Raw genomic sequence first — 15,525 nt, 5'->3', positions numbered from 1 at the left:
ATATATATATTTAGTGTTTGGATGCAGCCCCAACGAATGTCAGTGCCGATGTGTCTGCCAGGATAGACAGATCGTGCCCGATTTTATTTTCAAAATGGCGCGACGCATGCGTTAATGAGCCTTTAGACTGCTTCATGTGTTTCATTTGTCATGGCTATCCGGATGGATTCTTGTGCCGTCTTGCAAGGTCCTCCCTCCCGAGTGTGGACAGCGTTAGAGAGTCGGAAATCTTCAAGATGGTGGTCGAGGTCATATATAAAAATATCTGGACCAAATATTGATCATCAGGATCTGTATCGGGGTCGGAATATATTTCATGACACATTAGGGCCTGTACGACATGTGAAAAATTGACTTTTCTGAAGTATCGTGACCGAGTTTTGACCCAGATCCGTATAAAACTGCATGAGATGAGGTGGTGTCCATACTAGTGAAGGTAGGACTTCTGAGAGGTAAATTTCACTGGAGATAGGAAATAGCTGTACCCAGATAGTCCCGACGATTAGACGTATCAAAATTACCCAGTACTCTGGCATTACGCGAAAACTTAGAGGAGGAAAAGAGGGCGACCTATACTTCTTAATGATAATGCCTATATCAAGGAGAATGAAATAAACTCCAGTTGCTCGACTGCGTCGTAGCCTCAGCGTGAACTGCAGCTTATTGATCGATCATTCTCATTCAGAATGACCTCACTTACAGACCCAGTTAGTGCCTGGCTTCAAGCAACCACAGCAGTGAAGAAACAGATCAAACTGCACCACCTGATATGGATTGGGTTCCCGCACGAACCCACTGCCTACCAACTGTTGCATGTGCATCGAACTGACAAATAGCATAGGTTCGCAACGTAGCAGTATAACGGGGATCGAAGTTTACAAGACGTAAACGGAACAATAACCCTGGAGTCGGAACACAAATCCGTAAACTCTGACCTGTCGCTTGAGCGACTTTCCAACTGGGCTACCACGCAAGTCGCGTCTACTCATCTGTCAACTCCACACTGATTTACTCAGTGGTTCTTTAAAGATACAAACCTCCCAAAAGCGATATTCTGTATCATTTTTGGGCTGTCATGACTCACTCCAATTGCTAGGAGTTGGATTTCAGGAATTTACTAACACTGGCTAGGTAACCTGCTGTAATCAGTATGCTTCATCCCAAACAGTAAGAATGCCTGTCGTCAGTCAAAGTGACCGACCGGGCCCAGCTTAATTCTAACTCTGGCCAAAGTGCTTCCATACAACTATACATGTATCTGATAAGTTTACTGGTGGATATGTGCACTGGGTTGAGTTCTGCGTTTCGTCTTGTATCGCGTATCAAACTGCAGCTATCCGGTTGAAGGGTCGTGTCCGATAAATGTGCCTACTGTCATCGGATGGGCTGGCACACTCAGAGTCAGTAAGTTTATGTTACAACCGCGGTTGTTTTTATGGTTTGAGATGGTGGTGTGAATGCTGAGCATTGACGGAAAAGTGTCAAGCGTAGCGGTCACTTGTTAGATCGTCTGAAATCCAGTTTTGGATCAGTTGTGAGTATACACACTAAACATAGATTATACATGTATCATTAGTCTGCTAGTCTGAGTTCTTGCACAAGTACGATTTGGATTAGCTTGAGCGCTTGAGCTGCACACAACTGACTATTTTGGTTGGAGCTACTTGACAGTGTGTACCGACGGCCAGAGCTATTTTCCTCGATGACGACTACCTGTTTTCAGGACTCGGTGCGCGGTGTGCTACTCCCGGAGTGTTTTGTCTAGCGGACAGCCAAAACAAGAAATGTCAAAGGTGCAAATATAATCCAAAGGATATAGGTTGTCGTTTTTATTCGCAACAGATTTCACTTGACATGAAGCGTTGGGCCTTGACATGAGGTTGGGCATCAAGAGACCACTGCCATCGTAGTGCGATGATCTGCGTGCTTCAATAACCCACTTATCTATCCTGGAGGATTCCTTTACAGCACCCACAGAGTCTCCACAGCAGGTTGGAAAACACGGTCTCCTGACCCTCCGGATTGTGGGTTGATGCAAGCGTGTCAACGCCTTTTTTAAAGTTGGACTCATCTGGCCGCCTTAAGCTGATTACAACTGATCTGTTGTCAGACAGTTTAGTCAAAATCTTCGGTTAAGGACTCTAGTTATCTTCCTTTCTAAGTTTGGACGCCTGCCGATGTCGTCGTTGGCTGTCTTCCTAAGTAACAAAAACAACCGTGTAAATGGAAACATACCTTGGAATTCACTGAGTGAGGTGGAGAGAGAAAACTCAAGAGACGAATTAGGTTAGTGTGGCGTAGAATGCCGGAAAGCGGATCCCCATATCCTGCAAAACAAGGCCAAGAATTCTGTTTGATAGTGAGCTAATCACAGACAATATTCGAAATCTGAATTGCTGAGTACATTGACCACCACAGGGGCTTCTAAGCTCCTGAATACTGTCTGACACATTTAACCCGAAATAAGATCACGACTAGGTTAATAAAGCAGTAAATTGCTTCGCTAATTTCAACTGCCAACAGGCTATCAGGTCAGATGTGCTTAGATCAGTGTAGCATAAAAACAGCGGTGGAACTGGGTGCGCGGAGTCCCCTACAATTCAGCAAAACAACAAGAAGACCAAGATTGCTAGATGTTACCAATTCAAATCAATTTCTCTAGTCACGGATGCAATACATCCTACATTCGTAGATAAAATGCATAGTAACAAAGTCTGAACATCGAACGTCACAAGAGGTCTTGTGACAAAAGTTGGGGTGGGGTCAGCTCCAGCGAACGCAAATGGTCTGGATCAATAGGTCTTGTGCGCATGGTGTTGGTCGCCATGCTCCAATTACCACTACTTCACAGAAACTAACGCCTTCACGTCTTTGGTTGTGCAGTCAAATGTTGAATCTTTGAGAAGGGTCAACTACGTGACCTGTCTCAGACATGGCGCACAACTGATGAACTCCAATTGCGTGTCATTCTTATCGAGCCGTTATCAGATGACTGTATGAGCCGTAGCAACTTCGTCCGTGATCATTCGGAGAGCCGTTGAGAAAAGTACCGGTCAGTTCTACTCACTCGCGTACTGCAGAAACCGCAATTTAACTGGTAGATAACATGTGCGGTAGAGTGTTCAGGCGCACCCTTAGGTTTAGTCTCCTCTGGAGTAACTGAACAGCTGGAGACATGCTATTTGGGCCAGATTTTTGTTTTCCCCTTAGGTTGTTAGCAGTTGGTAGCCCTTAAAAGGTAGTCATCTGGATTTCTTTATTAGAAGCCGCGTCATTCATATCATTCATCCGGTTTATTGTGAAGGCTGATGAACTCGTCTGGGTGGTCGTTTGTGAATAACGTCTGCTTCAGCTAGTCTTCAAGGGAAACCTATTTTTCAGCTAGCCTGTTTTGGGGTTCGTATGTTTCTCGTTATGTGAAATAGTTTTTGCTGAGCATCACTAATACTCAATGGACGAAGAACCAATAAAGTGTGGATATTGGCCACCCCGAAGGGTTTCAATATAGGATATTCGTAGCAAGGTGTCCTTCGGGGGTTGAGACGTGAAAATACTTAGGATGGCTAGACTTCTATCCAATCAAACCTCGTGGGACCCCGACAACTAATGGTGGAAACCACTCAGGATGTCAGAAACTAAATTAGGATTGTGATCGTTTATAAAATCATAGAATTGCCCCTCAATTTTAACCGGAGAAATTTGAGACCATAGCGACACCACTAATCTATCTATAAGCCGTTCCCTCCAAATCAAAATGTGTTTTGTGTAGACAGCAGCATAGGTTCTTTAGCTAATTCAGCTGACATACTTGGTGGGACGTTATGCATGGTAATATATGGCCACAAACTTAAGCAAATAGCTTCCTCAGTGAACAAACGTAAACAAAGAATAAACGTCAAAGATACTTGGATACTTGCTGGTATACCGCCAATTCAAAATTGTAAAGGTGTCTTCCAGGAAAAGGAGGATTAAAACCTTCCGAATGGGAGCTCGAATGTCAACCAACCTGCAAGTAGGCTGAATTTCCCACATCAAGCATAGATCTCAGTGGCACACTTGGCTTAGATGTTTTCGGGGCGTTCGACTCCCAGTCAGTTTGAGAGAGTTGTACTGTCAGTTTGGTATGACGTCCTACAATTCAAACAGTTGAAGTTTCGTGGCTACCCGCTTCTTGACCAAAACGTTGTTTTTTGGGGTTGGGTTTCATAGATTTAGGTTCAACTGCAAGGACTCCGGTCATTTGGCCACACAATCCTCCTTTTTCACGAGGATGACGCTGCTAGCGTGCGCTGTTATTGTTCGGGTATTAAACATCAAGGCTGCCGTGCAGCGGCAGATGGCAAACCTTCTGATAAGTCCGCCTATTTTGCTTTAAGTCCACCTCGTCGTTCGTCATTAGCGAAAAAGCGGTCTTCGAACTGGAACTGATTTTAGAGATTGCTCAATTATTTTGCAGGTGATCTGAACAACGAATCCAGCCTATAATTATAGTTTCGTATATGTGCACTGTACCACACATTTATCAGTTCGGTTGCGGTATCTGCGATACATGATTAAGTAGAACTGACCGGTACTTTTCTCAACGGCTCTCCGAATGATCACGGACGAAGTTGCTACGGCTCATACAGTCATCTGATAACGGCTCGATAAGAATGACACGCAATTGGAGTTCATCAGTTGTGCGCCATGTCTGAGACAGGTCACGTAGTTGACCCTTCTCAAAGATTCAACATTTGACTGCACAACCAAAGACGTGAAGGCGTTAGTTTCTGTGACGTAGTGGTAATTGGAGCATGGCGACCAACACCATGCGCACAAGACCTATTGATCCAGACCATTTGCGTTCACTGGAGCTGACCCCACCCCAACTTTTGTCACAAGACCTCTTGTGACGTTCGATGTTCAGACTTTGTTACTATGCATTTTATCTACGAATGTAGGATGTATTGCATCCGTGACTAGAGAAATTGATTTGAATTGGTAACATCTAGCAATCTTGGTCTTCTGGCTGTTTTGGTAAAATGGATTAGCGAACAGTATGTTTCAATGTGGACTAGTTTGTTTTTTTTTGTTTCCCAGCAGTGACTACTTGCTAACATATTATACCGACAAACTATTTTCACTATATACACAAAAGTTAGACGGATGAATCGTTTGTCTATTAGGGACACACATTTAGCCTGTTGTACAGTAATGCGACCCCTGATTCCAGCACGTGAGATGCTAACCCGCGGGCATCAAGCTTGATTTCCTGTGGCTACGGGGATCATTGATCACAACTTCAAATCAATTTAAATTCTTCATCAGTCTGGTGCCTACCGGGGACCGACATTTGCTTATATGTTCAACTTTGAACAATCTTTTGCCTTTGTGTATTGGTCATTTCGATGAACAGTTGTCTAAAATGAAGTTTATAAACTAGCTCGGTTCACTGTATACCCACATTTCTCATCGTGTGACAACGAACTTACAAGTAATGTTACTACAGCTAGTACCGTTCTGACGTTCGTCCTTTGGCTCACTTTACGCTGACCTTCATCATTCATATCAATGTGAACTTCATATTCAAAGGAATCGGTGAACTCTCTATTTAATGCTCATCTACCGAAGTACAGGCGAAACTGAACTATGCGTTATTTGACACAGTCGTCATTTCGCGCTGTCTACTACCGTGTTTCTGTATGCACTTTCCACCTTCAAAAAGCAAATTCTTTCTTCAGAACTTTCAGACCCGTTGTGTAGCTCTGAAGTTTCTGGGATACGGACTTACTTTTTTGGACTAGTTTACTCATCTGTATAGAACTTCACCGTGATGGAAGTCGATGTACATATCGCCAAGGCATGGGTGGCGCTTTTAAAGCTTGCACCATTTGTGTCGTTGGAAACAAATTTTACTGAAGCTGATGGACTGGGGGCACAAGACAACTGTTAAAGCAGTCTTACTCCATGATTTCAAAACTTGGCCACTCGGGTACGGATTCGGCCAGTATTTCTTATTGAATTAGAACCACTGGCACAACAGGCGAGACCCTCCAAGTTAAGGTGCTTCGGTAACGTACTAAGCAAGCCCAATCAACACCTACCTAAGAAAGCACTGCCCACAAATGCGAACTCTTGTTGGCCAAAAGCCTGCGGGGGACAGTCCGTGGCATGACAAGCCGAAATGAAGGCAGTTACCGTTGGGTTGAGCGAAGTGGAATTTTTGCGCCTTCCTGATTGGGATCCGCGTGGACGCGGCACGTAACTGATCCCAGTGCTTAAAGTGTTGTTACTGATTGATAAATTTGATCCGTCGTTCTGTGTAGCCACCTAGTTCTTCATCGTTTACCATGGGGAGATGGGGTTGTTTGCGCTTAGTTCACACCCTTGCTTTTCCAATCTGTCATAGGGCATTCTTCCTCGTGGTAGTGTGTGATTTAACCATCAGAATTTACTGCTGGTGTATTGACGTCGATGTTACAGTTACTGTTGATGTTGCAGCTGATGATCATGAGAATGGCCGTGTTGATGATGATGATGACGATGATACTGATGATGATCAAGTCACTAGACTATCCACTGGGCGGTGAGTCAACTTTTGAATCAAAGGTGCTCGAAAACCAGGCTTACCGTATAAACAAACGACAAACTATTGACTTGACCTCAGAAGTGAACTCAGTTGATTTTAGTGCTCACTGAGTGCACTCTCCAATCAAGTAGCTGTCCTGTCTTTTTGCCGAATTTTATTTCCACTTGTAGTGTTGATATTTATAGCCTCTTCAAGCCTTTGTCATAGTCACCTTAGAGATGAGTTGTTTGAGCACAGCGTAGCAACATAAAAAGTGGTCTCAGGACAAGTACGCTGCCTAAGAATGAACACACGCGTGGTCTACCATAGATCATATTTCCAGAAAACTTATTTATATAATCGCTATGTTCTTCGGGTTTAACAGTAGCATACTGAAACTTTCGGTGTAAACAGCTCTGTTTGACATAGTTGGAAGAAAAACGGCAAACGGAAAGGGCAAAACGAACTCAAGATACAAATGAACGGTTGCCGCCACTTTAGCACTTTTTGGTGTTTAAGTAGTAAGGAATGGGAGATGGAAATTCGTGGACAAGGCTTAACTGATGAGCACAAAGAGGAGTGAAAACGGCAGTCAACTAGTTTTCAGCTGCTTTATGAGTAGTACCGAGGTGACCTAGTTTTCCTGTGTGGATAAAACTTATTCAACTAGAGATCTACCAAACATTGAAAAAAAACAAGGTTACTTCCCAAACCTGCGCTTTCTTTCGTCTACTCCCATCTAAGCAAGCACCCTTAGCTAAACCATGGTACTTTGGTGTAGCTGGTCTCCGCACCTGTTTCCCGTGGTTTACCTATCAGTTGCTACAATAGAGAACTGGTACAACTACTGTTGCACTGATAGCTGTGATAATGCTGATAATGCTCATATAATAGTACTAACCCGAAAATACTGCACACAGAACTGAACACACTCCCGTTGTTGAGCATGAAAAGGATGGTCCATTTCAGTGAATCTGACCCGGGGCTAATCTAAACGTTTGTCTGACTGTGCTGAAACATTAAAAGCAGACCCAGGATTTCCTCTTTCCTGGCACTAGACTAGTTCATCAGCGTGCCTATATATTGGTGATACAGGCATCAGTCCCGGGATAAAACACGAAAATACCCTTTTCCACCTTAAATCTACCAACGCTGGACGAAAATAAACTCTATTTGATCTTGGTAAGCTAGTACCTTTCACGAAATTGGAAACTAAGGGACTACGCCTTGGGGCTAAAATAGACACACAAAAATGATACAAAAAGGGTGCGAAAAACCTACATAACCCAATTTACCATCCTTTTGAGAGAGTTTTCATTGATGAATTTCGATTATTTCACATCGGGAGGTGTTACTGCCTTGTTCTCGAATGAGGCCAAGCATGACGCCATTCACTCTGTCTTGGAATCATGGACCTTTGTACGCTTGCACGCGGGTTCCATATTAGGCCGAAGTGGAGGGCAAAAATTGGCCTGTCCAACTGCCGCATAAAGCTGAAGATCGGATAACGGGTGGGATGCACAGGGCTATCCTGCTGAGATACCCCTTTTAGCTGGCCGAAACTCTGGTAATAACTGTTCTAGTATCTGAACATGCACATCAGAGACTTGCACACGGTTCAGTGTTCCTACCTCGGCCATAGCGAGTGCTGAGGTAATCGGGATTTTATTTAACCCACAAGAAAATTGTTTGGTTTCAGTGGAACCATCCAAAGTTTTCGCTTAACCAGAAAAATGAACTCAAATTACAAAAAATTGTGACAAGCACCACGTTATCGCCATCCCATCCCATGTATTAACTTGCAGTGATTTCGATCTATGCCAATGTATTTTTTATGGCACCCTCGTACTTGGATACGACATTTCTTGGGGCTTCAGAGAGTTTCTTTTTGGATGTCAAGGTTTATTCCAAATGTTGCGTGAGGGTGACATCGGTATCAAACTCGACTAGTTTCATTCGATGGCGTTATTGGAATATGTCACTATTTTCACTATTTTAGCTTTTCCCGTCCCAGCGTACCTCCGAAACCGCCGCTGGCACGGCCGAATCTGACCTAATATACACGAGTGACTGTCGCGATGTTTGATGACTTCATGATACAGTTTATTCCCTTTACTAGGGTATCTTTGTGTTACTACTGTAGAGCAACACCCTATGCGAACAGTAAAAAGATCTGCGTTATGACAAAAGGATAATGGTATTACGAACAAACAAAACACTTTAGGGATTAGATAAAAGACGCGTCCGCTTAGTTCCTGGGGCAAAGCAGTAGAAGTCTGTTGAAATAGCGCAACATATAGCTGTTCTGTTGCTCCTCCATCGCGGAGTAATAATTGTTTCAAGGCATGCGTTTGCTTCTGAAGCATCACTTAACTGTACATCATCAATTATTCTGACAGCTTTTTAGAAACAGATTTTGCCCCTACTTTTCTGCAATGCATAAATTTTTCGTCCAAATCCAGGAGACCGACTGAAACTAGGTGCACGCCTACGGATTTATTTGGGTTTCCGTCCCTCTCGTCTGTTGTCATCCCATAAAAACCTACGTCCATCATTCAGGCTAGACCAGATAAAATCCAATACCCAAACTTCGCCCTAGTCAGCTTGCAGCAACGCGGCCTATCGGCTATCATACGACGGTCACTCCTCCAACACAACTAACAAACCCGTCCGTGTACCACCTTGTCGCGACAGCCACAAAGCTAGCCCATTCGCTTCACGTGACTTTCAGACAGGAATGAGACGATGTCACGTGTTACACAGGCAACGAGCAAGAATCGCGGGTACGCGCATTCAGTCAACAAGGTAGCTGATCGGTCTGGTGACGGGTGCGTCTCAACCATACCGCCAGACTTGGAAGCTAGGATCATCCTAGCCAAAATTCGTTCTGATTTTCAGCTACTTTCAACCGACACTGAATGAAGAATCTGCTATTCGCGTAACCTATCCTCACTGATTAGTAAATTAGCCATCAGTGAATGAGCTGCAAGTTAGGAAGTTACCTGGTCCCACGACTTCTGTCAAGGTTTCTGATGGGATTGTCCACCATCTGTTTGTTGCCTAGCGGTTGTTCTTCCTGCCCGCTTTTTCATCTCAAAGCTCTTCTGCCTGGGCGTGGAACCTTCTCAACCACCATTGCATCAAAGAAAGCAGTATGACAAGTTGTGAATTAAACCAAACATGAACGGAGCAGAGAGGGAGAGGGAGAGAGAAGTAACGGATTTCTGTGAACGAGCAAGTCCATAGTCGACTGATCGAGTTGCCGGTTATTTGACATGGAGTCAAATAGATCGCTGAAGGTCATGGGAACTCAGATTCTCTGAATGAGGACGTAATTCATACCTTAATGAATGCTTGTGTGCTGATGTGATCATCCAAATCCAGTGAAGCTAGATAAATTAGAAAAGTAATTACTGCCTTTTCTTTCGTACGCTGGTCTTCTTAATAAATAAACTCCTGACAAGCGATAGCTCTTCTGGAGTAATTATTTTGGGTGGACCAGAAAATTTCTACCTCTCAAAGTAAAAACTCTCAGGGCACGACAAAAGGGTCTCAGCAGTAGTGTCTACTTCAAATGTGAAGTGTTTTTTGTCCTTGTTGTCCTCGTGATGCACGGGTGGACTACCATGACCTCCCGCAAATTTTCGAGCAAAACTATCGGTGGCCAATCTCGCCAAGCAGAAACGCGCTACCAGCGGGAACAGCCGGCTGAGCAATGGACAAGCGAACAGGTTGTTGCCGCATAGGCAACAAACCCCATTCAGCTTGAAGAGTACTAGTCACAGCGGGGGACGGTTAAAACTTTAGTAATTTTGTTGAGTGGATGTTATCGAAAGGACAAGACCAGGCTCTGGGAATTTTTACTTGGTGGCGGAGATCACATTACTTAACTGAAATTCGTGCATCTAAATACGAGGATGGTGCTCACCCCTCAGATCGGCGACTTGAGCTAATTGTGTAACCCGTTGACTTGGTCTCGTTCGGTTAAAATAATATTGCTGTCTGAATACGTGTGGTGCGTGTGTGAGCTATGAACGGGGATTGAACTTTGATTCAGTTGGTGAAGAGTGCAGGCCTTATCTAGTTCTTGTGACATGCTCGTGGGTTATTCAGTCATTTACACTGGATAAATAACTCGGGCAAACAGATCGGTGTAAGCGGGCAGTTCAGTCTTTTGCTCTGGTCTGTGATTTTTCATCCAAATGTACGGTTTCCATAACTTTCTGCACCGCGTTTACATTCCAGATGTCAGCAGATTTTCTTTTCTTATGTACTATACAATACGTTGAAAGTGATGCTGATCAGGATGAGGTAGACCCATGAGGATCTGATTTACAGACAATATACAACCCTCAACAAATAAGAAACTCAGGCGTTGTTGTTGCTGGAAGAAGTACCGTACATTAGTTCCGGTTCAGTTCAGCTTGAGAAGGCTTTTTGGCTCAAATCTTTTGCGCATACCACATCTCAGTGTTCGCGGAGTGGTTTGGTTGAATGACTTTTTAAAAAAAACTAGCATGAGTGTTTAGAGAAGTATTGTTTATAGACAAACCTGGAGTTCCTCCGCATTTTTTGCGAACCACACTTCAAGATAACTTTCTAAAACAAGAGAAGTCAGTCATTCAAAGGTGGTACATCCCTGGCCAGATTCTCAATTGTGGAAGTGAAGAGGGTTGGAATTCCAGCTGAATTCCAGGCACAAGAGGGGTTATTAAACCGTAAGTCAACCTTGTAATGGTTAGGAAATGAGATAGACGCGACCGATTTCAGAATATCTCAACAGAGTGAGGTTATTTACTTTTGGTGGACTTCTTAAGTGAGGATAAAGAGTTCAGCAAATGATGCCTTGGCCTTTGGTTACACACCTGTGCCATTTTAACTTGAGTTGAAAAGATATGAGCTCAAACCGTTGTTCGGGCAACTTCAAACGCAAAAACACGTACATTAGTTGTATCATTTGTCTATATGCTTTCAACGGTGGATAACGAGCAGCAGTGGTTGGCTTCTTACCCTCCTTCTTCGTTCAGGATGAGGAACAGAGAGGCGACTTACAAAATAATGGATAGATGGACGTTATGATCGACATGCTACGGTATGGCCAGACCGGCTGAGTTACTGGGGTTACACGCCTAGCCAGGAAGGGCCTGACGCTGGATTAGTTCATGTAGTGAAGCAAAGCGTAACCTGGACAAAATTGTACACCACTCCAAGTGGAGCGGCATATGCGACCAGGGAATTAACAGTCACCGTTGATCTTGGGATCTGGACTACTTTGAGGATAATCTAACACTGAAAGATTCCGTGACAAAAATCCAGTGTACAGAAGGAGTAGCTAAACTTATGACGAGCTTTTTTGAAAGGCGTGACTGCAATATTGCACTACCGAGTTTTCCTTCTGATTTTCTAGATTTGGACAGATGTCAAGAAGTTTGGACGAGATCGCCAAAGGTATTTAATTTGGTAAGTGTTCACCTATTCGTTTTCTAGTACACATGTAAACATTTCCACGAGACTCAGAAAGAGTTTAACGTAATTGAATCATCTCAAAATCGAAAGCATCTATTGGGGCTTGTGGAGGAAAGCCACATGCTGGGTAGCGTTGAAATCAACAGCGAACTGAAGATTAGTTTCGCTTGAGATAGTTTCAAAACAATAGGCGGTCTATCAAATGGCCTGAAAAGTACCTTCGTGTGGTATCATTTGACACATGAACATGTTATTATTCGTTCTTAAGCCTTAGAGGCAGTTTCGTACGTGTCTAGAATCATCACGGTGAGGAGCACCAGTGCCATCCAGTTTCATTACCCTTCAACCGAATAAGATCTGATCGGCTCATTGTTTCGTTATGGCGAGACCGAGGAAGAATTTGGGGGCCACAAGAATGAGATGATAGACACGTGAACGCCCAGAGCGACAACGTCCAAACAAACATCGTTTTGATTCACTTGAATGTGATTCGCATGGTGCGGCACAACACAACAAGCACACAGACGGCACCCACACACTTGTCCAAAAGTTGTCTCGTCTGGCACTGTCTGCGATGTGTAAACAACCTGATGAGGTACGAACAAGCGAAAGCCACTGGTGTCGCTCGTCGCTTATCCGGATTCATTCGGTCTGTCGGCTAGTCGGTCTCGTGACCTCCCAGAGCCGTGAGAAGCGCAGTAGGATGCGCCAAGTTTCTATCCTCCTATAAAAATGGTCGCAGGAGTAGCAGACATAATAGTTCCTTTGTCGCAGCGGCGTGAACCAGATCACTAAGTTCTCTCCATCCAGACATTTCTGACCGGAGCTATAGTGATGGTCATCTGAATAACATGACAACTGGGATGGCTAATCGGCATCATAACCATCAACGAGTAAATTTTTGTGCGGTCTGGTGGTGTTCACTGTTGACCGATGGAATCTGAGTGCTGTTATCGCCAGAAAAGTTCGCATCATTGGTATGTACCAGGAAATGGCTCACGGGTTCCTAAGGTAAAACTGAATACCCATCGGCCCTTTTAATTCATCTGTCTACTTCAATTAAACTTTCGGCAACCTTGTCACGCCAGACAACTTGCAGTTTCAAAGCAAGCACCCGAAAAGCACTGCCTTCGTATGCTTTAGACCATCGATCCAACTCAGGTTACCACGCCCTTTTTTCAGGACACATGACAGAATGCATTGGCGAAAGCCCTTCAAGCTATGGTGTGAATTGAACTGGGATATCTAGTTAATTTAGCTAGCTTCATTTCCAAATTGAAGAACAAGTGAGGTTAAGGTGTGCATCTTTTGTCTGTCCAAAAGTCTGTGTTTCTAGGCTTTTTCTGAGCAGTCACTCGCTGACGAAAAAATCACCTAGCTGTCGGCTCATGACCGGTGCGCACACACTGACCATTAATTCACTTCAAGAGTGAATTGCACTGAGGACCGATTACCCGACCTTTTAAGCTCGATAACTAGCGTGGTTGTATCTTGCTCTACACTGACTTAGACTGGTATCTAGCTGTTTCGTGGTATTCAATGCTAGGGTACATTTAGATGACAGAACCAGAGAGCGCACTGTAAGGTGGATATGAGTGATCAGTCGAAGGATATGATGCACACCTTTCGAAATGTTCCAGAGGCCAGTGTTTCCCCACATGGCGGGGTTGTAGAAGACGTTCTATGAATCAAACAAACGAACCACTCCATCATACATGTGTTAAAACCACTTTAGGAACATGTTAGGCAGTTTCATTTGCACACCTCTGATGAGCAGTCAATATGCATTTATTTCGGCGAATAATATACCTGTGAATAACACACTAGCTCGTATTCAGTAGTATGTATGACTTTAGAATGATGAGTGATTGTATACTCGCTTGTTAACTAGTTGCAACTAGGGTAACCAGAGCTAATCAGCAACAGCAACTTTACAGTTTATACATACAGCTTCATTTAGAAAAAATCAATTCTGGCATCCCTAATTCGTGTTGTTCGGTTGAAAATTACTGGTGATAGATTATTCTCAGTTTCATTTTTGATCCATCGTTTGGATGAGATGTTACCTCTTCTGTTCTATCGATAATACAGGGTTCGATGTTAATGGCAGATTGGCGGTTTGGTGCAATTGGTGTGCACCAATTACACAACCAGGTTTCTAGAGAAAGGTTACAGACCAATTCAGGCCCACTAGTGCCTAATTCATCCATGATAAAATATGAACCTAAATAATACAACGAGATCACGATTACGTATACCGTATATTAGGAAAACGTGTTTTTTGAATATTCATCAGAGTGTGGATATGAAGTTGTTGCGCAATGGAGTGTGATTAACGAAAGAACGAACCAAGTTAGGAGTCAGAAGGGCACCTTTAGTGGAAGATATAGTAGTTACCCGTTTGTACTTGAAACAGGTACTTGAAGTCGTTGTGGACCAGGCGAGCAACTGATGAAGAGGGTGAACAGTACTAGAAATAATCGTGTGGGTGTAGTTGGAACAATTATTAGTGTGCTTGCTTAATATGAAGTTCTTCATGACCTGTCTTCAGTGAAAAGGGTGTTGAAACTTTGGGCCCAGTGACAGAAGAGACAAACAATGGAGCACCTATGGATGAGACCTAATGGAACAAGAAGCTGACGTAGTGCAAAGCACAACGTTTTTATCCATTGAGAACAGTATAGATTTAGGGGACCAAATGATGCATTTGTTAAGGTGTCATCCAGATACTTCAGAGTAGGGATTCTGGAAAGGGAAACATTAAGAAAGGTTTCGCTAACAATCGATGGATCTAGAGTTTAACAAAACTCTATGAAACCAAATCGGTCCCAAACTTTCTCCCAGTGATTGGAAACATTGAGAACTTTGGGGGCTAAGTTACTGAAACAGATCACTGTGAATGAAACTACTCGCAAGGTTGCTGAAAATTCTTCGACAGCCCACGACCGGTTTCGACCTTCTTGGGGCTCAGTTGAGTCTCTCGTGAAAAACCAAATTGATTTGCAAATTAGTGTGTTTCTCGATAACGGTTCAATTTGGGTTCAAGTTAATCATAAGGTTGACGGAAACTCGGGGACTGCGCCTACCTGATGAGCTCCAAGAAGAGCGAGACCGGTCGTGGGCTGTCGAGGAGTTTTCCGCAACCTTGTAAGTAGTTTCCTTTATGAAAATATACTGCGATATCTCGAATATCGTGCCAACTGAAACATGAAGCGGCCTGTGTGCAGCACATTCAGTTGTAGAATATCACAAACGAGAGATTCAGTTGAGTCTTTCGTGAAAACCAAATTGATTTGCAAATGAGTGTATTTCTCGAAATCACTGAATTTTATGTCAAGTGAGGGAGAACCAGATGCCTTATCATCTTGGGACATTGAGACAGCGGAATATCCTACACTAGAACAGGTGTGAATTTCAAGCAGTTTGTACATGTAATGCATGTTCGTGACAGCCAAAAACAATCATTATGTGGTCCGTGTTTTTTTTCACTGGATGGGTGAATTAGCGACTGA

General features: G+C 43.6%; 1 protein-coding gene across 1 annotated transcript in view; it reads left to right on the top strand.

Annotated features, from left to right (window-relative positions):
* The window catches only part of T265_02556 (hypothetical protein), a gene marked incomplete at both ends in the record, with an annotated part of 22,757 nt that extends 12,464 nt beyond the window's left edge, over positions 1 to 10,293 (top strand). The window contains 2 exons of the mRNA XM_009166835.1: positions 6,463 to 6,565; positions 10,083 to 10,293. Of these exons, the coding sequence (XP_009165099.1) occupies positions 6,463 to 6,565; positions 10,083 to 10,293 (314 nt within the window). The remainder of the gene's footprint in view (positions 1 to 6,462; positions 6,566 to 10,082) is intronic.
* Between the last annotated feature and the right edge of the window lie 5,232 nt (positions 10,294 to 15,525).

This window comes from Opisthorchis viverrini (assembly GCF_000715545.1).
Source record: "Opisthorchis viverrini unplaced genomic scaffold opera_v5_31, whole genome shotgun sequence".
In the NCBI taxonomy this organism is placed as follows: Eukaryota; Metazoa; Platyhelminthes; class Trematoda; order Opisthorchiida; family Opisthorchiidae; genus Opisthorchis; species Opisthorchis viverrini.
The sequence above is the reverse complement of the archived record's forward strand: the minus strand, read 5'-3'. Positions and strand labels throughout refer to the sequence as shown.